This window comes from Panthera pardus, unplaced genomic scaffold, assembly GCF_024362965.1.
Source record: "Panthera pardus isolate Hobbes unplaced genomic scaffold, ASM2436296v1 HiC_scaffold_21, whole genome shotgun sequence".
NCBI lineage: Eukaryota > Metazoa > Chordata > Mammalia > Carnivora > Felidae > Panthera > Panthera pardus.
The window spans coordinates 66,062,913-66,086,932 of NW_026526777.1; the positions used below are offsets into that span (position 1 = coordinate 66,062,913).

The 24,020-nt window shown below is 45.8% G+C and overlaps 1 protein-coding gene and 1 long non-coding RNA gene across 5 annotated transcripts in view; one reads left to right on the forward strand and one right to left on the reverse strand.

The window, feature by feature from the left end:
• Positions 1-24,020, reverse strand: part of SMYD3 (SET and MYND domain containing 3) — a 684,046-nt gene that overhangs the window by 139,885 nt on the left and 520,141 nt on the right. For all 4 annotated transcript variants that reach the window (XM_019422442.2, XM_053909416.1, XM_019422434.2 and 1 more), the window contains 3 exons: positions 16,556-16,623; positions 15,207-15,309; positions 5,680-5,790 (listed from right to left, as the gene is read on the reverse strand). In XM_019422442.2, coding sequence (XP_019277987.1) covers positions 5,680-5,790; positions 15,207-15,309; positions 16,556-16,623 — 282 coding nt within the window. The remainder of the gene's footprint in view (positions 1-5,679; positions 5,791-15,206; positions 15,310-16,555; positions 16,624-24,020) is intronic.
• Positions 13,601-14,392, forward strand: LOC109251133 (uncharacterized). Its single transcript, XR_002073370.2, has 2 exons — positions 13,601-13,789; positions 14,089-14,392. It is a non-coding gene; the product is annotated as an uncharacterized LOC109251133 (long non-coding RNA).

A 24,020-nucleotide genomic window follows, 5' to 3' on the forward strand; every position in this document is an offset into this window, starting at 1 on the left:
TGATGACCTGGTCCCTTAAGCTAAATATGTTCCGGAAGCGCTGGGCCTGCACATATCAGAAGACACAGACAGTCCTTCTGTCACCCATCACCTAAGTAACCAGATCTATAGTAGCCTCGATATCACTGTGGTGATTACATACCCCCTGTCCGGGGTAGGCAAGGGCAAGGTTAGCAGACAGAGGGGCTGAGCACAGAAGGAGAGAAAGGAACAAAACCAAAATACTTTCCCCTAAAACAAGCCTGCAGTATAAAATTCCAAGCCACTTCGTGAAATGCAACGCTAAGGAAGGTAACTGACCAAAGTCAACAACCGGAACATGATTTCAATCCAGTGAATAGGCTCAGCACTGACTGACTGCGACTCTTTGGGTGCGACTGAGATGTTCAAATACAGAAGTAACAGAGGAGTACTCAGTGGAGGTGAATAGGAAACTATGAAGCAGAAACAGGTGGAAAGATATAAAACATAAACTGGGAGATATGGGGAAAAAAGCAAATATGAAATCCTAAGAATAAAAAAAAAAAATAGTCATTAAACCAACTGAATAGCAAACAACGACCCTAGGGTGTGATTTAAGGGAGCTTCAGTTTAAAAACACGGAGTAAATCCCAGAAGCCAAAAGGGGGTTATCTCGGGAGTAGGATGTGGGCAGGAGCAAGGAAGGAAAGTGTACTAGTGTTCTGAACTGGGTTCTAGTACTCTGGCTTTTCAAACTATATGCATGTATCACTTTAATACAAATTACAATAACGAACTGAAAAGACTGTAAGAAATACCATTAACGGAGGATCGTCTAAGGATGCACAATCCTTGCTTTCCTCTGTACAGCCTAAATTTTATTCTTGGGATGAAGCAAACCATCAGAGAGAGAGGACACAAGAGCGTATGAGTTTTAACCCTTCTTGTTACTTCTTTTATTACGTTACAATGTGAAATGTCTATCAGCCGCATTGGCGAATAGTATAAAAATCAGCTATTTAAATAACTGTGGCAGTCTGACAGAAAGCTGATCACTGAGTCTTGTGGGACCCTTTGGAGTGGCTCTGGCCTCAGGGCCAGGAAAAATTGCTTCGGCAGAGCAACAGGTGTGTGTCTGACCTCGCAGCCACTGTAACTTCTGAAACTACTCATTCAGATTTGGCTGCTGGGAAATTTAATTTGTGATTTATTTCCAGTCACTTTACAGGATCGTATGGATTGCTTTTTGGACACTGACTTGCTTTCCTCTGATTTCCTGTCACTCTTATTTCACAAATCAATATAAGATTGACAGCTGTTAGAGCCTACATACACGTCTACCTATATTTATATACTTACGTTTATACATAAACAGATGTGTGTGGATATGTGCCTGAAAGCCAGGTTGCAGGCTTCTGAGAGGTGAAAGGATGTGATCAGATAGAATGAGTTGGGGAAAGAAGAGAAAGGAAGGGAAAAAAGGGCAGGTTGGGCTGTGGGGTCATCACTTTGGAGGACACTGAATGCTAAGAGTCTGACATTTACCCTGAACATTAGAGACAGTGGTAAATGCTTTGAAAATTCTGAGCAAAGCAATGACATGGAAACAGCAGTAGCTCAGAAAACTTGCTGTGCTACAGGGTCGAGGCTGGGTGAACGAGGACATTGAGGGCCAGATGACGAGTTAAGGGCTATTTTGATCATGAAGGAGCGAGGCACGGATGTTGTCAGTAAGCTGACAGACACTGTATTTTAGGAGAAGGATTGGATGTAACAGGCTTTAGGAAAGAAAAGGTGACATGGCCAGTAAATGTAGCTTTTTCTTGCAACAAAGCGCGTGACATCCAAGGAAGCAAGCTCTGTACGACCCACAAACTTATGGAAACAATCAATCCCATTTGGTCTATTCTGCTTCCACTGCTGAGCATTCTGACCTGGGCAAGCCACAGGAGAAGCCAAATCATTCCAAAACCTCTCTTAGAAGGTACGTTTTATTCCTTCCAGAAATTAGGCTGCTGCTGATTATAAATGACAGCTAACTCCGCACATGCAAATTACACCCGCTATTAAAGGCCTCCTGCCTTCCTGAAACATGATACCATGTGAGCCCAGCACCTCGCAGATGGAGACCCCGTAATAAATACTTCTCGACACAGAAACCTGTCGAGATGAATTTCTTCGGCTCCAAGAAAAGCAGAAAAATAATCTCGAACACTTTGAATCTAGGAACTGAAGTAAATTGAATTTTGACCGAAGTAGTTTTGAATTTATAATCTCTGGGGAATGCACTAAGCTGGATTTATCTGTGCATGATTTTTTCAAAGCAAATCAGCAATACAGAGATTTCAGGAAGGACGTTTACATTACAAACAGAACAAAATTCTCAGATAAATAGAAGCCTGAAATATAACTGATGAGCTAATTGAAATCAAGTTTATATTCTCACATGAATACACACCCCACTCATTTCTACGGGGAAATATTTCAGAGAAACATGGTACAACAGAGGAGGAAGGGGCTTTATGACCACCTAGTTTAGTTCTCTCGTGTTACACACGGAGAGAACTTGTTTATCTTCCTCTGACTTATTTCCGTTAGCATCGTGCCCCTGCGGTCCATCCACGTTATTGCAAATGGCAAGATTCCCTTGTTTTCAATGGCTGAATAATATTTCACCACACACACACACACACACACACACACACACACACACCACGTTTTCTTTATTCATTCATCTGTCAGTGGACATTTAAGGTCATTCCCTGTCGTGGCTATTGTAAATAATGCTGCAAATGAGGGTGCAAATAACTTTTCAAGTTAGTGTTTTCATTTCCTTTAAATACCCAGCAGTGGAATTGCTGGATCATGTGGTTTTTCTATTTTTTTAAGGTTACTTATTTATTATGAGAGAAAGAGAGAGGGGTAAAGAGAGACAGAGAGAGAGAGAGAGAGAGCGCGCGCACACGTCTGTGTCTGAGAGCAGGAGGGTCAGAGACAGAGCACCCCAAGCAGGCTCCTGCCCAGCAAGGAGCCTGATGCGGGGCTTGACCTCACGACCCTCAGATCATGACCTGAGCCAAAATCAAGACTTGGACGCTTAACCAACTGAGCCACCCAGGCACCCCCTATTTTTAATTTTTTGAGGCACATCCATACTGTTGTCCACAGAGGCCGCACCAGTTTGTGTTCCCACCAACACTGCCCACGGCTTCACTTTTCTACAACCTCATCCACACTTGTTATTCCGTGTCTTTTTGATTCTAGCCACTCTAACAGGTGTGAAGAGACACTGATGGCTAGGAGGTACATGAAAAGACGCTCAACATAGTGATCATTAGAAAAATGCAAATCAAAACCACAGTGAGATAGGAGTCCCTTGGCTACAGATGACAGGATAAATCAGAGAGCTTGAATGGCTTTCCCAAGGCCACCCGGGGTGTCAGATACAGAATGGAATAGAGCCCAGCAGAACAAGCAAGTATGTTTTCCATTTTACCACTTGGCCTATCTCTAGCCTATCTGTGATGGTTAATGTTGTGTGTCCATTTGACTGGGCTACAGGGTGCCCAGATATTTCATTAAACATTATTCTGGGTATGTGTGAGAGGCTGCTTTTGGATGAGATTAACATTTGAATCAGTAGACTGCCCTCCCCAGTGTGTTAGTTGTTATCGTTGTTACCCAATCAGTTGAAGGCCTGACTAAAACAGAGACTAACCCTACCGCAAGAGGGAAGTCTTCCTGCTCAACTGCCTTTGGGCCGGGACACTGTTTTTGCCCTGCCTTTGGACTCAAATGGAAGTCTGGCTCTTCCTGGGTCAGACCGGAACTTCCCTGTTAGCTCTCCTGGGTCTCCCACTCACCAACTGCAGGTCTTGGGACTTCCAAGCCTCCACAATCACATGAACCAAATCCTTTTCATAAATACCCCCCGTCCCAGCTACTTTTCAGACACACACCCTGTCGGCGCTCTTTCTCTGGAGATTCCTAATATAGTATTAGACAAACTTTTAGCTCAAAGAAAAGTCTCGATGAATATGGCGGATACCATGGATAGGCTACCCAAAAACCATTCCCAACCTTCCTCTCCCGTCTTCCTCTAATTTAAAGGCTGAAAACCTAAAATGTAGTTTCCTCACCTCTTTCACAGTAAAGGTGATCATACGACACAGTTCTGAACAATAACATGCAGGTGGAAATCCCCAGGAGCCTTTTCCTTGGTTCTCTGCCTTCTTTTTCGTGTCCAGAGGCTGGACACACTGACTCAGCGTTGAGGGTGCCAGTCACCCTGGGGCCATGAGGACAACTGACACGTGTAGGGATGGGTACGGAGGAAGGTAGAAGGGTTCTGGGTCTGTGATGAGGCCTGTGAGCGGCTGCTCTGGTCTTAGACTGCTTCTCCAGAAGTCTGGAGACAAATGTACCGTACCGACCAAAGCCAGTTTTAGTTGGGTTATCTGTTATTTGCAGCTCAACCTTTCCCTAATATACTATTCTAGCCGGGTTTCAACCAGAACAAAAACCAAAAGGGAACATGACCCCAATTCTGGAAATAAATAAATAAATAAATAAATAAGTACTTAATCAAATTCTTTGTAGGTCTACACAACACAGATGGCATGGGAGAGGCACTAAGTCCGAGACTTCCCATCCAAGGGTGCTGGCGGGAAGGAAGCTCGCTTCCCGCTACTCCTGATCAGGGTCTGGTCTGGGGAGAAATCCCAAGGGATCCTCTAGAACTCCAGCATGCTTGGTTGTGGCAAAAGGCTAACACCGAGGTAGAATGAATCTTGGGGAGCTATGAGCAGGGGTTCCAACTTTTCCCATGTAGCTCATTTATTTCTAAAAGTTCTTTCTAATGAAAAACTAATCATGTTCATGGATTCCTGCATCATTAGAATGAGCTCAGGTCCTCTCTCCATCAATGCTGCCACCAGAGACCACACATGGCTGCGGCAGTGGAAGGAACGCTAGATTTAGTCAAACGATCCGGGTTTGAGACTGGGTTCTGCCACGTCTTGCTTCGTCCTTTCCCACAGGCAGATCTGTGAACGTTCTGAGTTCCACTTCCTAATTTACAATTAGTGAGTTAAACGACCCTGGGATTACAAAAGAATTCCAGCAAATGCAGAATACTCTACCAAAGTAAGATTTAATCAGGTCACTCGACTGTGTGCAAACTCAAAGCAGATAGGTCTGATGTGAGGGAAGTACAGGAGAAAAGCTCATTCTTTATCTTTATGGCATTTTTTTGGCCCTTCTTCCTTTCTCAGAGAGACAAAGGTGCTGGATAAGTGATCTCTGTCTGACGAAGTGCTACAGCAAAAAGCCTTACAGAACAAACCCGAGGAAATAAAACACAGGCTACAAGTTGGTATGCTTATTACCGAGAAGTAGCGGTTACCAGTCGTTAAGGTCACCTGACCCTCTCGTTGTGTGCTCTAACAGCACCCTGGCCTCAGTGTCCTAATGACCCGTTTAATGCCTCTCTGCCCTCTAGAACCTGAGCTCTCTAGATCCTTACCTGGCAGTAAACCTCTCACTGCTTCGTGGGGGATAAAAGTTCAAGAGGCTAAAATACATGCAGCACGATGCATCTTTTTAGTTTCCCCCTCCGCGCTGAGAGTCCTTCTGGATTCACGCAATAAAAGCAGAGTTCTCTGAAAGACCACAGGAGTCTTTCCGGGGAGATGTCCCGAGCTGGTTCCACACACATACCTTGTCTTGGGTTTGGCATCGAATACAGTCACATTCAAAACAGTACTGGTCCCTCAGCTGCTTCCGGCGCTCCTCGCTGGTCATCAGCATGTCCAGGTAGCAGATGGTGAGCTGGGGGGGCCAGAGAGAAGAGGGTCACGTGGCTGTGGTGCTCATTTTCTTTAGCAAATGGTTATTGTCACTGATTATTTAAGCAACACTTTTTTTTTTTTTTTTTTTTTTTTAATGTTTACTTATTCCTGAGAGAGAGAGAGAGAGAGAGAGAGACATAGCATGACCGGGGAGGGGAAGACAGAGAGGGAGACACAGAACCCCAAGCAGGATCCAGGCTCCAAGTTCTCAGTACACAGCCCGATGTGGGGCTCGAACCCACAAACCGCGAGATCGTGACCTGAGCCAAAGTTGAACTCTCAACTGACTGAGCCATCCACGTGCCCTTCAGCAACACGTCTTTATTACACACCAAAAAGTGCAAGAGGAAAGACACTACTAACAATCTCGCTACGCAAATAATCACATGTAAAATGTTAACGCCATTACCTTCCAGCATCCGTTGCGTGGTGAGCGCACGTATATTACATATTTATCATAAAGAACTGGACTCGTGACCTCTCTACACTTGTACACCTCACTTTTTATTCACCAAATAAGAGACTACCGAGAGCTGTTGTGTTTGGTAGTACTAAGGTTGGGCAGTAAAATCGATCACCGCCAGCGATGGGAGAAGGTGGATCAATCCTGGCCCCCGAGCGGGTGGCGGACTGATGCACCCAGGCGCTCTTAAATCCTGACCAGTCCTGCAGCTGCCTCATGGAACGAAACGTCAACCAAATTTGGTGCCTCTGAAGTTGGAGACTCTTTTCTTACTTGTGATGAGATAGGGAAAAAAAGAAACCACTTCCAAGTAGGGAGAATTAATGTCAGCATGTGATCTTGGGGGGAGGCTCTCAAACTGACTTCCTTGGACACTTTCGAACACAGTAATTACACCATCTAGGATGAGGTTTCTCTGTAGCCCTCAGGTTCCCCTTCTAGTCACAGGTCTTCCGGCAACGTCACGATGTCCACGCATGCCTCACTCGACCGCATCTATGTGCTCAAAGTCTAATTCAAAATAAACAAAACGGAACCCCTGAGTCCCCTGGCCTGTTCCACCTGGGCTGGAGCCGTCCCAGTCCCCGCTGACAGGAATGCATCTTTTGTGTCTTTCAAGCAGAAACCCAAAGTCACCCTTGACCTCTCTCTCCCTCTCATGCCCTCACCTGATCCGCCAGGAAATTCTGTGGGCTCAATCTTAAAAACAAAACCAGGAACCCACCACTTTCTACCTTTCCCAATGTGACCACCCAGGTCTGAGTCGCCCTCCTCTCTGGCCCGTAAAACGCAAGTCTCTGCCAGTCTCCCTGCTCCCCCCACAGACCCCGATGCCCCCTGCGCTCCACCCTCCAGGGCTCCCCGTGTCCCCTGCACTCTACCCTCCAGGCGTGATTCTCAGTGATCCTCTTCAAACAGAAGACAGATAGGCTCTTCCCTGTGCTCAAAACACTCCAACGGCCCCCGCTCTTGCTTACAGGCCAAGTCCTGATGAGGGATTCCTACAGCACAGCTCAGCCTGTGCTTCTGTGCTAAAGTCAGGAAATAATCACAAGCTAACATTTAGAAACTTCTACAGGAACCTGGTAAGAGAAACTTTACGGGACTCTAATAATAAAACATTAGACTTTTATTTCCTATGATTTTAAAATTTCATTTTTCTAGTAATTTTTGTCATTAAGTTCTACAAAAACATTAGTCTGCAATGGATAAGAACTAGCCCCACTCCCTCTGAACTCCTTCCACCGCCAGCCCCACTCCCTCTGAACTCCTTCCCCCGCCAGCCCTCACTCCTCCTGTCCCCATGCACTCACACGTGCCAGACCGACACAGGATGTGTCCCGGGGCGCTGCCCCCAGAACCCTCTATGGGGCCTCCCTCACCGAGGTCTAACCTGGACCCTCCCTTGCTTAAAAGAACACTCTGACTCCGGCCCCACCCAGGGTCCCTCATTCCCTCACCCTTTTCTAGTTTTTCCTTTTCAGTGTCATATGTCAGCTTGTGACATGTTGTGTAAAATACTTCTTTATTTGCTTTTACATGTAGAAAGTAATCATGGGGGCAGGTGCGGCAGGCAGGAGTGGAAGAAGGCAGGACCGTCCACTGAAGGAGGTAACTAAAGCTCCCAAGAGCCAAAAAAAATCCCACGTGCTTTTTCTTAGACTCAATAGAAAGCATCTCACATCTACCAAGCCAGATCTTACATGCTGGAAAGTACGGCAGGGCTCTTGACAGAAAACATAACTTTGGGTGGGCCTCAGTCTGCCAGCCCTTGTCCCACCCGCCGTGGCCATCACCAGGGTGACAGAAGCCAGGGCCAGGTCTGGCCGGCTGGCTCTCTCTCTAGATCCTCTCGACGGTGTCACCGAGGATCCGCTATGTGCTAGGCACTCCCAGAGAGAGGCAGCGTGAGACTGTGGAAATCAGCAAAGGTCTGGGATCCATCTGGGATTTGCACCCACAGCCCTTGACTCAAGCCTGACACTCTTTTTCCAACACAGCCGCTTCTCATACTTCAGTGGGCCCAAGGGGAGGTTCGCTTCTTGGGGGGCTGTGCCAGCATCAACCCTAAAACGCGTAGGTCTGCGCTCGGCAGTGTCCTGTGACCACTGGGCTCCTTTAGCCGGGACCACGGCCACTTTTTCATTCCCTGAGTCCTTTTCCTTGCTTTGTGATGTGCACCCAGGGCTGCCCGGGAGATGCAAGTCGCCATGATATCAGGCGAGTTCTTCCTGTTTACACACAACACTGTGTTCCAAATTCCAAGTAACCCATTTCCGACCACAGTTTGAAACCGCCCGTTAGTAAGTCTGGGGCAGTACACGTATCCATCGGGTCTTAACAGGCTCTGAGGGTCCCGGGTTCCTTAAATGAGGTGATGGTAAAACGAACTGAACTCCGTGCTCCCTCTTGGGTTAACCCTGGGGCTCGAAGTCTCCATCTGCCCCGACGGCTCTCAGTCATCGGCACCCCCCCCCGGCAGATCAGATCAACTCGCAGTAGTTCCTGGGAGACTACCACGTGCCCAGTGGGAAGCCAGTGAATCCAGGGCCGGAGAAATAACCTCGACTAACCCAAGACTAAACTGCGAGGGCCAAAACTCTGAGTGATCGCGCCAGGAGGCAAACGGGCAACAGGAGACTACTTGCTTCATTGAACCCCAACGAACAGACTCGGACAGCCTCCCGCACTACGCCGGAACTGCCTGCCACCGCTACCGCTATCGGGACACTGGCTTTCCAACGGGCCTCCCTGCTGCCCGCCGTCCACCTCTCGTCTTCCAGACCGCTCTGAAAGAGCTTCCTCAAACTCACATCTGATCACGTCTCTACACGAAGACTGGCGACGGCCTCTCGCTGCCGGCGGGGATAAGGCACACAAGGGCTTCTCCGCTGCTCTTCGGTCTGCCTTTCTGCCTCAGTATCTCTCCGCACACCCTCCCGTCTTCAGGCACGCACACCACTAGGCCTCTGGAACAAGGCACACGGTGCCAGCGGGCGCTGCGCCTCCCTGCCCTGGCCAGCCAGTGCCTTCCCCACACTACCCACTTTTTCAGAGCATTCTCATCCCGCAAGCTTGGCTCCAAAACACTTCTCCAGGGAAGACTGCCCCGTTCCCCGCCTCCGTGCCTCCTCTGTGCCCTCTATGTCACCAAATACACTGTGTGAAAACTGAAGGTCTCAATGGCAAAACATTGTTATTCCTATTTTGGGGGAGAAAACACAGATTACTAGCTGGTAATGACAGTTAAGTCATTTTATCAGCCAAAGATAAAAACCTTTATTGAAGACTGACTGATTCACTGCTCTCAATGAAGAATCTGCTCACTAAATGTTGGGCTCATTTAGCAGGAACGTATTTGTGAAACTCTGCCATTGATCAGTGGATGCCTTAATGGCACAGAACAAAATCGCATTAAAATATTAATGCCACTGACCATTGCTCTGCCATTTGAGAGCAGTTTTTATGGGAAAGGCAGTAAATCATCCCAACGTTAGAGTAATAACATGAAAGATATTTGCTGGATATCGGACCTGCTGCTTACTTGAAAATTTCAAGGCAAAATGAACGCTTTTTCCATGAAGCCCATCTTTTCATTATGTACAACAGAGCGGGTAAAAAGATCAAATTAAAATTAGACTTCGCTTCCATTTCTGGAATTACACTGTCACAATTATAAATTTTTCTGCTAATACGGGCTCTGAACTGAAAGATGGCAAATCTCACTTCTTTTTTAAAATCAAACCTGAGTGTTATTCTTTCTCTTCTCATTGTCACACCCTTGTACTCAGCCATTATCAAATCCTGCCAGTTTTGGCTTCCAGCATTATTCTCTTCAGATCCCCCATCACGAGCCCCCAGGTGAATGCCTCCCGACCTCAGGACACCACTGTCACCTCGCGCCTGGATTACTGCATCCACCTGACCCTCATGCTCCCACACTTGCTTACGCGTGCAAGGTCCGATCACACAACCCCTCTGCTTCCGCGGTGCCCCACTTTCCGTCCCCATCCCTTTGACAAGTATCTAATGAGGACCTCCTATAGGCCAGACGCCATAACGGGCCCCACGGGTCCCTATGATAATGTCTGGTCCCTGCATATTCCCTCATCTGCCAGTCACATTTGAAGTCTTCAGTCTATTGAGAAGAATGCTTCCTGTTCCTTGAAGCCACCATTCCGTCTCTTGCCTCTGTGCATTTGTCTAGGACGCCTTCCCTGTCTCAGCCAACCTGAGCTCTGTGGGTCCTTCGAGAGTCTAGGAGTTACTTCTCTGGAAGTTTTTTGTTTTTTGGGTTTTTTTTCTGTTGTTTTTTTCTTTTTTTTTTTTTTTTACCTTAACTGGAAAAAGCAGGAATATTTTAATAGCCTTCACAGATAATTATCACGGATATTCTTCTATGGTATTACACCAACATTTTACAAGAGGTAGTTTCTTAAAGATTAGTAGAAATGTGGAATCTAAAATCACATAGGTAAATGTCTTGAACTCAGTTATGTTCAAATCCACTGGTCGAACTTGGCACGGATCTTCTATTCAAGCGTGATCTGGCAACATCACGCATCGGTCCACTGAACCATGGCAACCTTCCAGATATCGACACATTTCATCATCCAATATGAAAAAATCCAGTCACCGCCATCGCCACCAGTATCGCAGGGAAAGTCTTTCGAGGTCTGAGGGGCTGTCGTGCTACCGGTGGTGGATACAGGTCTTCCAAAATACCGACTTGTAGTTGAAAACTTCAGTTTTTTTCATTAGCAACAAGTACTGGCAGTTGTCATCCTTCAAGTGACAGGCTCACTTCAACCTCTTCTTCTCTCCCTCTTTTGTATTTACTTATTTTTTTTATTTAAATTCATGTTAGTTAACAGACAGGGTGGTCTTGGCTTCAGGAACAGAACCCAGTGATTCATTGTTTACATACGACACCCAGTGCGCATCCCAACAAGTGCCCTCCTCGAGGCCCATCACCCATTTAACCTACCCCATCTCCCCTCCAGCCACCCTCAGTTTGTTCTACGGAAGCCTTTTTCAACCGCTCCCCGCTACTGCCCCTTACCACCGCCTGGGTGCCCCCAGTCTGAATGTCTACAAAGCCCTATGTGTATTTATACCATTGTCCTCTTTATATTGTTATTGTTCGCTCTTTTCTGTTCTGTGTCCGTTTCCTCCATTATACCTCGAGCTCCCGAAAGCATGGGTGGGTCTTACTCGTCTTTGTGTTCCCAGTGCCCCCCACGGTACATGACACCCAGTTAAGTATGGAGTGAATCTGTCAAGTGACTTAGCACCTAAGCAAAGATGACTGAGAGGAGAAACACACTGCCTGAAACCCACAACGCTTTAGATCAAAACTAGTATTACAGATACTGATATACTCAGCTCATGCAAATCACGTTTGTCCTGAAAATGCTGGCAGCCAGAGGCATTATTCATAACAGCTACAGCCTCTTCTAACGAGGAATTCCCACAAGGGTGCCCCGGACTGTCCAGCTTTCTTCCCTGATCCATATTTTGGAAGACCGCCAGCCGATATATACATTTCATAGCGTAACAAAACCCTGAAGCAGCCATCAGCAATCCAGCACGTGAACCATGCCTTAAACCCTACTTAAACATCACTGCTGGATGAGGAGACAAAAAACCCAAAAGCAAAACCAAAGCAAACCAAACCAAACAGACCTAACAACTCAACATCACAATGAAAATCCTTAAGTAGCAAAGTGTTGTAAATGGTGCTGGTTTGAAGGGAAATGGTCCAAAAGTGGTCGGAAGGGTGGCTTTATGTGAGGAGATGTCACGGGTAAGAAATTTCCATGGTGACCTTTGTTATTGTGGAGACTGTGCAAATTCCCAACTCTCCTCATTTGGCTCTAAGATGCTCTTATCTCAAACTGGCAGTGCCTGGCTTTCATGTTACTTTCCTCGTGGGGCCCATGGGATATACCTGAAAATTAGCAATAGTTTCAAAATGGCTCTAAGATTCTATCCCACTTCTGGTTGTCTTTAACAAGCTTTATTCATTCACTCAAAAACACAGATTAAGAATCTTCCCTATTATAGACACTATATAGTCTTCCTCGTGGAGCCTACATTCTGGTACTTATATCCCACTGAGCACATAATAAAACTGGGGTGCCCTCATGGGCAATAAAGCCAAAATGCAAAGTTGATGCTATGAAATTACCAAAATTCTTTTTTTTTTTTTTTTTTAACATTTATTCATTTTTGAGAGAGAGAGACAGAGGCGAGCAGAGGAGGGGCAGAGAGAGAGAGACACACAGAATCCGAAGTAGGTTTCAGGCTCTGAGCTGCCAGCACAGAGCCCAATGTGGGGCTCGAACCCACAAATCATGAGATCATGACCTGAGCCAAAGTCGGACGCTTAACTGAGCCATCCAGGCACCCCAAAATTACCAAAATTCTTAAATTTGCTTCCTCACCCAACTTACCAAAAGCAACTATTTGCACAATAAAAAGGAATTACCTCTCTTAATCCACCTCAAAATAGCTCTTCTCCTGGTTCTCCCTCTGGCCCACCTCTGCCAGTTTTAAATGTGCAGGATGTATGTTAGTTCTTCGAGGCAGGTGGCTACAGGCATTGGCTGAGCAGGGACTCAGGACACCAGCCTTCAGTGACCCAAAAGTGAATGATGAACAGCGGATCCATCTAGAATGTCAACAGTGCCCTTGGTGAGAAGCACTCCTGGTCTTTACAGTAAGGGCCATTTAATAGGAAGTCAAATCAACAACGAGTAACGAAATGCCTCCTGGGTGCAAGGCCAAGTGCTGGGTGATAAAGGAGATAGAGAAGTATGGCAAACAGAGAAGTCACCAAAAGAGCCAGAATAACTGCACAGAAATATTAATAACCACCGTAAAGGAGATCTCAAAGTGAAAGACCTTCCTTTAATTTGGGACATCGGGAAAAGCTTTATTGACAAGATGATGTTTGAAAGGTCCTGGAAGGGTATGTAAAATGGGGGCGGGGGACAACTGTGCAGAGAAATGTCACCCACCAAGGCATGCGCGATGAGGTGGGGAAATTTTTATTTTCTGAAAAAAAGAAATCCAGCTCATTGACAGACAGAGAAAACAGACTGGTAGTTGCCAGAGGTGGGGTAAAGCGGGTCAAAAGGTGGAAAGTTCCAGTTATAAAGGTGGAAAGTTCCGGTTATAAAGGAAGTCCTAAGGCTGTGATGCCCAGCACGGCAACTATAGTTAACGATCCTGCGAAGCACATTTGAAAGTCACTATGAGAGTAAATCTTAAAAGTTCTCATCACAAGAAAAAAACGTTCTGTGACTATGTGTGGTGACGGACGTTAACCGGACGTACAACGGTGATCATTTCGCACCAGATGCAAACGGCGCATCGTCGCGTCGTCCACCTGAAGCTTACATCACGTGGTACGTGAATTATGCCTCAGTTACACCACATCATCTTCCGAACAGGATGGTAGAAAAGGCCTTGTAGGGAGAATCCTGCCTCTCTGGTAGGAGAAGCCGCTCTGGTAAGTGCCCGGCGGGAAAATACCCGAGTCTGCAGGGCCCGATGCTGAGCACAACTGTTCTGGGTGAAGCCGGAGGAGGGATCTGCTCGTTGCTCCAGAGATGTACGTGAAAAAAAGTGAAATAAGCACCAAAACACAAGACGCTTTTTCAACTAAATGAAAACCAACCCAGGAAAATAATTGGCAGCCACGCCTAGAAAACAAGACAGGAGAAAATCTCTTTGTCCTTCCTGAGAATTGCAACAGTTTCTAATGGTTTTTCTGTTTGCTTCTCATGTGGCCGATTTATTTTAATTCAGTAAAATCATCATGATATCGGCAGCAGCGTCGTCAGCAGCAGCCGGCCTTCAGCTCTGTTACTAACGCTGCCAAAAATGCACAGATCCCTTTCTCAGCCGCCCTGAAGTCACATGTGTCCCCAGGAAAAACCACGAGATTCTCCACATTACTGACAGATACCCCAGTATACTGAGTACACCGTTCCTAAAAGCTGGAAATTCGGCAAGTGGCTGCATAACAGCTCATTTGGTTGAAAATCCCTTTGGAGGGAGTCTTATCAAAGCCAATTCCCTGTCTACGTAAAATCTGGTGCCTCTGAGTTCAGGTTTTATTGGCTGGTTTTATTTATTTATTACCTGCATAAATGCAATAAAAGAGTATGATACTCTGCTTTCCTTCCAATAAACATCCACTTTAGCAAATTGGAAGATAGAAGGAAAGTGGGTTCTCACAAGCGTAGACACCGATAACCCCGCATTCAGGGTGGTGCTTGTGCCAACCTTGTGTGGGCCCCCGTTCACCCTCAGCTGCCTCCTGAGACCTCGGGCTTCTGCAAACGAGGCCGGTGCGGCAGGCTACAAACCCAAAGGGTCAAGGCTAAGTCACTGCTGAAGGTTCTACGCCCTGGCCTCTCTTCCCCGTCACATCTTTGCTTTAACAATCACGCAGAGAGGCTTTGTAAAGGCCCAATGACAACTTGAAAGAGTGCAATTTGCTTACTTTCTTAGCGTGAAGGGGAAAATGAGTCACCTTCAAAATGTGAGGAGTGGCCTTGGGAGTAAGTAAGCCCTTGGGATCCATTCACAAGCCGGCTGCCCTCCTGCCCGTGGAGGGATGACGACTGGCAGAGAGTGAGGGGGCAGGGAGCGTCACACACGGGACACGTACGCTCGTCACACACTCTCTCTCTCTCTGGCACACGAACAACAGGAGCTACTGATACCCAGAGACAGTCCATCTGTCATCCTGGACAAGTACTGATGGGCACACGGGTCGCTGGGTGGACCGTTACGGCTCCTCTCCCCAGCAGGGGGATGATGAGGAGCTGCCCCTCAGGCACAACCGGTTTCCGGAAGGGCCGTGTGGAGAGCGAGAGGGTCTCTGATGCGAGGGCAAGCCAGGTGCCGGGAAATCTTACCTCCTCTCCCGCCTCGATGTCGCGGACCGCTCGCAGCAAGAGGTGGGGCCCGTTGAACACGATGGAGCAGTTGGGGTCACAGCTGTGATTGAGCAAAGACATACTGCAGGAAGGAAAAACGGGGTACCGTCACTCAGCAGATACAGTCCAACATGTAAATTTCATGACTATAATGATAATAAGAAGGCACTTCAGCCCGGGGTGCGGGGACAGGGGAGGCTGACAGTGCACCAGGGGCTGAGTGCTCTGGGGGAAGGCCCAGAGCTGTCACCAGCCCATGTCACGGTGAAATGCTCCCCGACACAACACGGAGGCTACTTAGGGAAGCGTGCTCTGAGTCCTTTCTGCGGGTGAACGCGGGGGGACGGCTGTCTCATTAGACAGCAGCCGGGGACCCCACCACACGGCATCTGGTCCACGCGGCCCCTTTGCAGGATGCGCACAGCCACGCTGGGGCAAGAGGAGAGTCCTCCCTCTTACACAGAACGCTGGCGGCATCCTGCTGTCTAGATCCCGGCGTGTGCGGGGCCACGACACAGGCGTCTTAGTGCCGGTGACCATCCGGGAAGGGGACTGGGTTTAAGCCGCACCATATCCGATAGTACTCAGAGCAGGTGCGAGTGAGCATTTACTGAGCAGGGAGCACCCTCCTGGCCCTTGCACGTGCTTTCCAAATGTAGTCACCACGCTTATCTCATGAGGGTCATTTACAGATGAGACAGACACGGGAAGCACACGGCACATGCCAGCATGTGGGGGCCGAGCCGGAACCAGGCGGTGCCAACCCAGCCAACCCAACCGGCACGCCTGTGCCAGTGCTTTCGGACGACCCTCACCAACAGACCTGTGATTTTTCAGGCTTGTGAGAAATACGAAAGGAAGCCGACTTCTCAGGCTCACGATTAGTTACAAGAAGGGCTATATTTGCATCCGGACCTTCCCAGCATGCAAACAAACGGAAGCGAGGGGGGACTGCGCTCGCGGAATGAGAACTGTGCGCTTCCGCCCAGGGGGCTGCGGCGTCAGACCCGGGCAGGGACCAAATCCCGGGCTGTCGTTTGTCAGCAGCCACGATCCCCAACTTCTCAGGTTCCTGAGGGCAAGAATTTAGGTCTGAGCTCTGCCTAAAGCTCTTTGTTGACACCACAGCATATAAAACGGGGTTATACAATTCTTCCCTGTAAAGTTCACATTCTCCATTTTCTTATCGTTTATCATCAGGTTTCAAGCGTTGCTTTTGAACCCGCCGCAGCGATAGCCTTTCTAACACCTTCCGCAGGGCTGGGGAGCTGGCGGGAATTACGGTCGCTCCTCCCAGTAAAGGAGTAAGGGAGATACGTTCGCCTTACCTCGGATACAGGCCAACGCCAACTTCCTGCATCTCCGCATTACAGACGGTGAAGGAGTTGCAGATCACCTGCAAAAACAAGGGGGAACACCACCAGGATTACCAGAGTCACCTAAGGAAAGTGGCAGGCGACAGAACAGAAATTTTCAAAAGAAAATGCAGGAGTTTAATGCTTTTAGTAGCTGCTTTGGAAAGATCCAAGCCAAACGTGGATGCTCTTTCACTTGCAAAAGAATGTACCTGGAACACACTTTCCACAGGAAGGTCAGGTGGGTAAGTGCAGAAATGTCAACAACCTGCACAAAAATTCAGGCTTAAACCAGCACAGGGCCTATTAATTTCAGTCTAATCCTCTCCCCCGAAGTTACACAGTTACATGAAAGGTTCAAATTTCAGAATACACATAATCTATTTACTGAGAACCAGACTCCTACCACATTGGATTTTTTCCCTCAAACTGCCTGCAGTTTCCAAATACTGTGTATCTGATGAGTAACAGCAGCCTGTCTTTCTCCTACAAAGAGGGAAGTACACCCCGAGAGAGCCTGTGATCTGAGCGGACGGGCCACAATGCGCTCAGAAAGTCCTTCCGTCAAGCCACAGCATTTTCTAGGCATGCGGGATGCCTCAGAGTAGATAGCATGGTCTTATACCCAATGGGGGTGGTGGGGCAAAAGGAATAAAAGGTGGAATCACTGTGCTCAAGGGACCTCAAAACCTATGGACAGCCACCCAGAATCATGAGAAGAGTCTTGACTTAGAATCAGAAAATCTAGATCCTGGCCACACATCGCTGTCTCAGGCAGGTGCTGGGGATGAGCAGTGAAGAAATTAAACAAAGATCCTGCCTTCATGAAGCTTAAATCTTAGTGGGGGAGACAGATAAAAACTCAGATAGAAAAATGTCACAGGTGAATAAAAGCTAAGGAAGAAACAAGGCCAAGGGACAGAGGAAAAAGTGCTCAGGAAAGCTCTTTAGCATAAGGTGACATTTAAACAGAGACCTAAAGAAGCTGTGGAAATGAAATGTGCATATTGGAGTGGTGAAGGTTCGTGTCATGAGAAAGAGCAAGTGCAAAGGCCCTGAGGTGTGAATATCCTTAGATATAGAGTAACAGCAAGAAAGCTGGCATGGGCAAAGCAGAGTGAGGGAGAAAAAGAGGGGGTAAGATATGAGATCAGAGAGGCAGCTAGATCTTGTATGGATTTAGAGCCACATCTAAATTTTATTCTAAACGAGTCAGAAAGCCACTGGGTTGCTTCTGAGCCAAGGCAGGAATGGATCTGATTTCTGTTTGGAAAGGATCACTCTCCTGTGATGTAGAGAATGCGGCTATAGGAAGACAAGGCCGGAAGGAGAGGAAATGAGCAGCCCCGTGAGACTGGAGGCCGGGGGTGCCGGTGGCAGAAGCGGGGGGCTGTGAGTGGTGCTGCTAACAGGATTTGCTCACGGACAGCCTACATGGGAGCAGCAAGAGCCACGGATCGGGTTCGAGCGTGGGCCGGAAGGAGATTACAGTTGCCATTCGTTAACACGAGGAAGGCTGTAGAAGAAACAGGTGTGACTGCGGGAGCCCGGGGGCGAGTCCAGTGGCTCTGTTTTCAGCCGCGCTCAGTCTGACACGGCCCGTCACACGTCCCAGCCACGGCTGCGTATGCACGAGCACCCAGAGTTCAGGGCACCAGCGGGGCCGGAGATGGGCATTTAGGACAATACAGAGCAAAGCCCATCAAGAGTGTAGACTCGAGAGGAAGCGGGGACTACAAAGAGACGCTGACTTCCTGTTATAGTTTCTGTAAAGGGCAAAACAAGTGACGACGAATTTCTCTAAATCAGGTTTATATGAAAGATGTCATGTACGAAAGAGCATTCGGTCCTTTGAGACCCTTCCAACTGCTCTAAAGAGCTCTTCCGTGAAATGTAGAGCAACCTATGGCTTGGCGTTTGCTCTAAAAATCTGATCAAACTGCAGTTTCCAATCAGGAAATAAACTGGTGCACACGCACATATTTTGAACACATACTGGTTAAGTGGCTTTAAGGGCATGTGTTTCACATTAAATTGCAAGAGAGTACCGTCTGTACATATTTATGCATAAAATGGAGGGTGGAAAGACGGGACAAAAGATCCTGTGTTTTCTTTTTGAAACTTTAAACATTAAATGGGTATGAATTTGGGGGTGGGGAACAGGAACTTTAACACTTATGTTTAAAGCATAATCAGGACTTTACCGAAAGTAATGCACCAATGAAAAACCAGATCAGACAGATCTAATTTGTTAACTTTTGGGTCAAACCAAAATGTAAACATCTTTTCTGCACCATACAGCACATGAGAGGCTCTTTTAAAATCAGTTTACTCTGACGGAATTTTTAAAAAGAAAGAGCTAACAAGGGGAAATGTCAGCTTGCTGTGTCTTCCTCCAGGAAACTTCCCGATCCCTCGGACTTAGCCACTTACTCATCTCTTCGTGGCATTTCTCACACGGGGTCATCATGCACCCTTTTACTCAGCACCACACACACCTATGGGTGTAAAATACACACAGGGCAGTGTTGGTGGTTCCTGACGTGCAAGACACTTCTAAAGGGTTTTCTGATGGATGGATGGTTGTGTGGGTGTGGTCCTCAGTGTCCCCAGAGGATCACTGTCTAGAACGAGGGTTGGAGAAGATGCCAGAAATCACAGGCACCCGGTAGGTGAGGAAGAGAGATGGATGTCTGTGCTCTGACAAGGAGTAAGAAGTTAACCTTCCATTTCTCTTGTCTTTAGCCATCCAATCTCTTGACATCCCTTTGTGCATTCTCTCTCTCCACTCTAGCTCATCTTCTGTTTTATGCTCTTTTCCATTAGTCTAGTCGATGACAGGCTTACACATCAGAAGAGCACAAGGGGCTGTTTGATCCTCTGCTTAAAATGCCAAGGGCCTGAGGGGCACCCGGGTGGCTCAGTAGGTTAAGCGTCTGACTTCGACTCAGGTCATGATCTCACGGCTCATTAGTTCGAGCTCTGCACTGGGCTCTGGGCTGACAGCTCAGAGCCTGGAGGCTGCTTCGGATTCTGTGTCTCCTGCTCTCTCTGCCCCTCCCCCGCTCATGCTCACTCTTTCTCTCTCTCTCAAAAATAAACATTAAAAAAAAATGCTAGGGGCCTGGTACACAGGGCACAAAATAACTGTGCAAAATGAATGAATGAATGATAGTCCCCACATCTCTTGCATTATCTTTTCCTTTGTTTACTTTCCTCCCTTCTTTTCCTTTTCCTGTCTTCACTGGTACCAGTCGGCTACCCTCCTCTCTCATTTCGCCTCACTCCACAATAGAGGTAGGAGATTTTAAATTTCTACTGAACAAATTCCAGACAAGTTCCTCATTCATATTATTCTGAGAGGCGCTGAGTGCTAGTGTTCCTGAGCTAAAACAGTTTAACTTTTTGCCCACTCTCACTTTTTTTAAATATATATTTTTAAATATTTATTTATTTTGAGAGAGGGAGGGAGAGAGAGAGAGAGAGAGAGAGAGAGAGAGAAGCAAAAGGAGAGAGAGAGAATCCCAAGCAGGATCCTTGCTGTCAGTAAGGAGCCCAACACACAGCTCGAGCCCATGAACTCTGAGATCATGACCTAAGCCAAAATCAAGAGTCAGATGCTCAACAGACTGAGCTACCTGCCTAAGCATGCCTGCCTACTCCCACTTTTATTAAAAATATTGATTTCACTCACTAGTATATCCTTATGTGCTCAAGTGAAAATCTGAGAATGAAGGAATTCATTCTTCAAATAAAAGAATGGAAATAAAGTCCAGAAATAAAAGTTTAACCACTTTTCAAAGCATTTCTTTGTATAAACTGTTTTCTTGGGGAATTACACAGGTTAAATAACCAATGAATGAATACTTCACACAAAGATGCCTTTCAAAAAGCATAGTATAGGGTGCCTGGATGGCTCAGTTGTTTAAGTGTCGAACTCTTGGTTTCAATTCAGGTCATGATTTCACGGTTCACAGGTTGGAGTCCCATGTCAGCTCTGTACTGGCAGCACGGAGCACACTTGGGATTCTCCCTGTCTCCCTCTCTCTCTGCCCCTCCCTCCCCGCTCTAAATAAATAAACTTAAAAAAAAAAAAAAGCATATTACTGGGATTATTTCAATAAAAAAGCAATTAAGTTAAAAAAATTCTTTCTAAAACCTGTTGGATTATTACTTTAAAATATTTACTATGACTGGGGCGCCTGGGTGGCGCAGTCGGTTAAGCGTCCGACTTCAGCCAGGTCACGATCTCGCGGTCCGTGAGTTCGAGCCCCGCGTCGGGCTCTGGGCTGATGGCTCGGAGCCTGGAGCCTGTTTCCGATTCTGTGTCTCCCTCTCTCTCTGACCCTCCCCCGTTCATGCTCTGTCTCTCTCTGCCCCAAAAATAAATTAAAAAAAAAAAAAATATTTACTATGACATAAAATTACAACACACGTTTAAGTTATCTTCTAATTATCAAATATAGCTATGTATACTCTTCACAATATTTCTTTTGAAATATTCAGAAGCCTTCATAACATAACACTGTAGCCTTTCTAGATAGTAAAGTTCTAGTGAGCTAGCACAAATGATCGCTGAACCTCTGTATTTTGTAAAAACAACTAAAGTAAAACTTTAAATGTTCCATGAACCATGATAAAAACTCTCAACAAAGTAGGTTTAGAGGAATGTACTCCAACATGATAAAGACCATAGAGGAGATACACACAGCTAACATCTTACTCAATGGTGAAAAACTGATAGCTTTTCCCCTAAGATAGGGAGCAAGACAAGGATGTCTACTCTCACCACTTTCATTTGTCATAGTACAGAAGTCCTGGCCACAGCAACAGACAAGAAAAAGAGATTAAAGGCATCAAAACTGGTAAAAAAGTAAACCTTCACTATTTCTAGATGACATAATACTATTTACAGAAAACTCTCAAGATTTCACCTAAAACCTACTAGAACTTATAAATGAATTCAGAAAGGTTGCATGATACAAAATCAACATATGGAAATCCATTAACCTTCTCTTCATTATTAGTGTACAGAAAGAGAAATTAAGAAAACAATCCCATTTACAATCGCACTAAAAAGAATAAAATACCTAGGAATAAACTTAAAAAGATAAAAGACACATACTCTGAAAACTATAGAACACGGATGAAGGAAATTGAAGACAACACAAACAGAAAGTTATTATATGTTCATCGATCTGAAGAACAAATACTGTTCAAATGTCCACACTACCCAAAGCAATCTACAGATTTAATGCAATACCTATCAAAATTCCAACAGCATTTTTCAGAGAATTAGAACCAACAATCCTGTAATTTGTACGGAAAGACAAAAAACCCAAATAACCAAAGCAATCATGGAAAAGAAGAACAAAACTGGAGGTATCACAATCCACAGTCCCAGATTTAAAGATATTCTGCAAAGCCGCAGTTATCAAAACAGTATGGTAGTGCCACAAAAATCGACACATAGAGCAATAGAAAAGAACAGAAAACCCAGAGACGAATCCACAATTATATGGTCAAGTGATCTTCAGCAAAGCAGGAAAGAATATCCAATGGGAAAAAGACAGTCTCTTCAAAAAATGGTGGTGGGAAAATTGAACAGTTACATGCAAAAGAATGAAACTGGAGCACCTAGTTACACCGTACAAAAATAGAAGTTCAAAATGGATTAAAGACCTAAATGTGAAACCTGACACCATAAAAATCCTAGAAGAGAGTGTGGCCAGTAATTTATCTGGCATCGGCTGTAGCAACATTTTTCTAGATATGTCTCCTAAGGCAAGGGAAACAAAAGCAAAAATAAACTATTGGGACTACATCAAAATAAAAAGCCTCTGCACAGTAAAGGAAACAATCAACAAGACTAAAAAGCAAGCTACTGAGTGGGAGAAGTATTTGCAAATGACATAGCAGATAAAGGGTTAGTATCCAACATATACAAAGAATTGATACAACTCAACACCCAAAAAAACAAATAATCCAGTTAAAAAATGGGCAGAAGACATGAATAGGCATTTCTCCAAAGAAGACATTCAGGTGGCAAACAGATACACGAAAAGACGCTCAACATCACTCACTGGCAGGAAAATACAAATCAAAACTACAATGAGCTATCACCTCACACCTGTCAGAATGGCTGAAATTAAAACACAAGAGACAAGCATTGGTGAGGATGTGGAGAAAAAGGAAAGGAAACCTGGCGTGCTGTTTGTGGGAATGTGAACTGGTGCAGCCAATGTGGAAAAGTAAAAGTATGCTCAAAAAAAATATGGAGTTTCCTCAAAAAAATTAAAAATAGAACGACCACATGATCCAGTATTTCCACTGCTGGGTATATACCCACAGAATATGAAAACAGTAACTCAAAAACCTATGTGCACCCCTATGTTTATTGCAGCATTATCTATGGTAGCCAAATTATGGAAGCAGCCCAAGCGTTCGCTGGTTGGTGAATGGATAAAGAAGCAGTGGTATGTATATAATGGAATATTACTCAGCCATCAGAAAGAACGAAATCCTGCCGTTTGCAATAGCACGGATGGATCATGGAGAAATAATGCTAAGTCAAATGAATCAGTCAGAGAAAGACAAATACCATATGACTTCACTCATATCTGGAACTTAAGAAACAAGGCAAATGAGCAAAGGAGGAAAAAAAAGAGACAAACCAAGAAGGGGAGGTGGGCAGGGGGCTAAGAGAAGTAGGTGAAGGGTATGCAGTTCTCAGGATGAACACTGGGTAACGTACAGAAGTGTTGAATCACCATGTTGTACATCTGCAGCTAATATGATACTGTGTGTTAACTACGCTGGAATACATATATGTATGTATATTCATTCTACAAACCAAATTCTTATGTCATGTGGTTCAGGTTCTAGGTCCAGAACCTGACGTTTGTGTTCTGGGATTAAAAGTTCCCCTGCAGCAATCATACCAACACGCAGGTGAACACTTCAGAGAGTTATCTTATACACATGTTTAAAGTTCACATTTTTCCTTAAATTTTCTGAATTAGAAGCTTTTTACTGTAGCAGAAGATAAATGAAGGCATTTGAGACACTAGGGAAAATCGCCGACATACCATTACCTCTTGACGGCGAAGCTGAACAGCCGTAAGAAAACGAACAGCCCGTTGCAAACAGAGTAATTCGACCCCATAGCAGAAGGAGACATCCACTTCCCAGCACCCCCTCGCCCTAATTACTCACTTCTACAAAGAACTTGGTCTGTGTGCAAGTAGCTATAGCTGGCTTCTAGCCTACTCTAAAGAATGCTTTCAATTTCAAAAAATATTAACTTTAAAACATTTATAACAAAAGGGAACTCAGTTTCTAAACACAAACATAAGGCAGTTTCCTCAAAGACCATCTGCAACTCCTTTATAATTTCTCTATTTAAGGCATAAGTACAGTGTTCAGGACACAGAAGTCT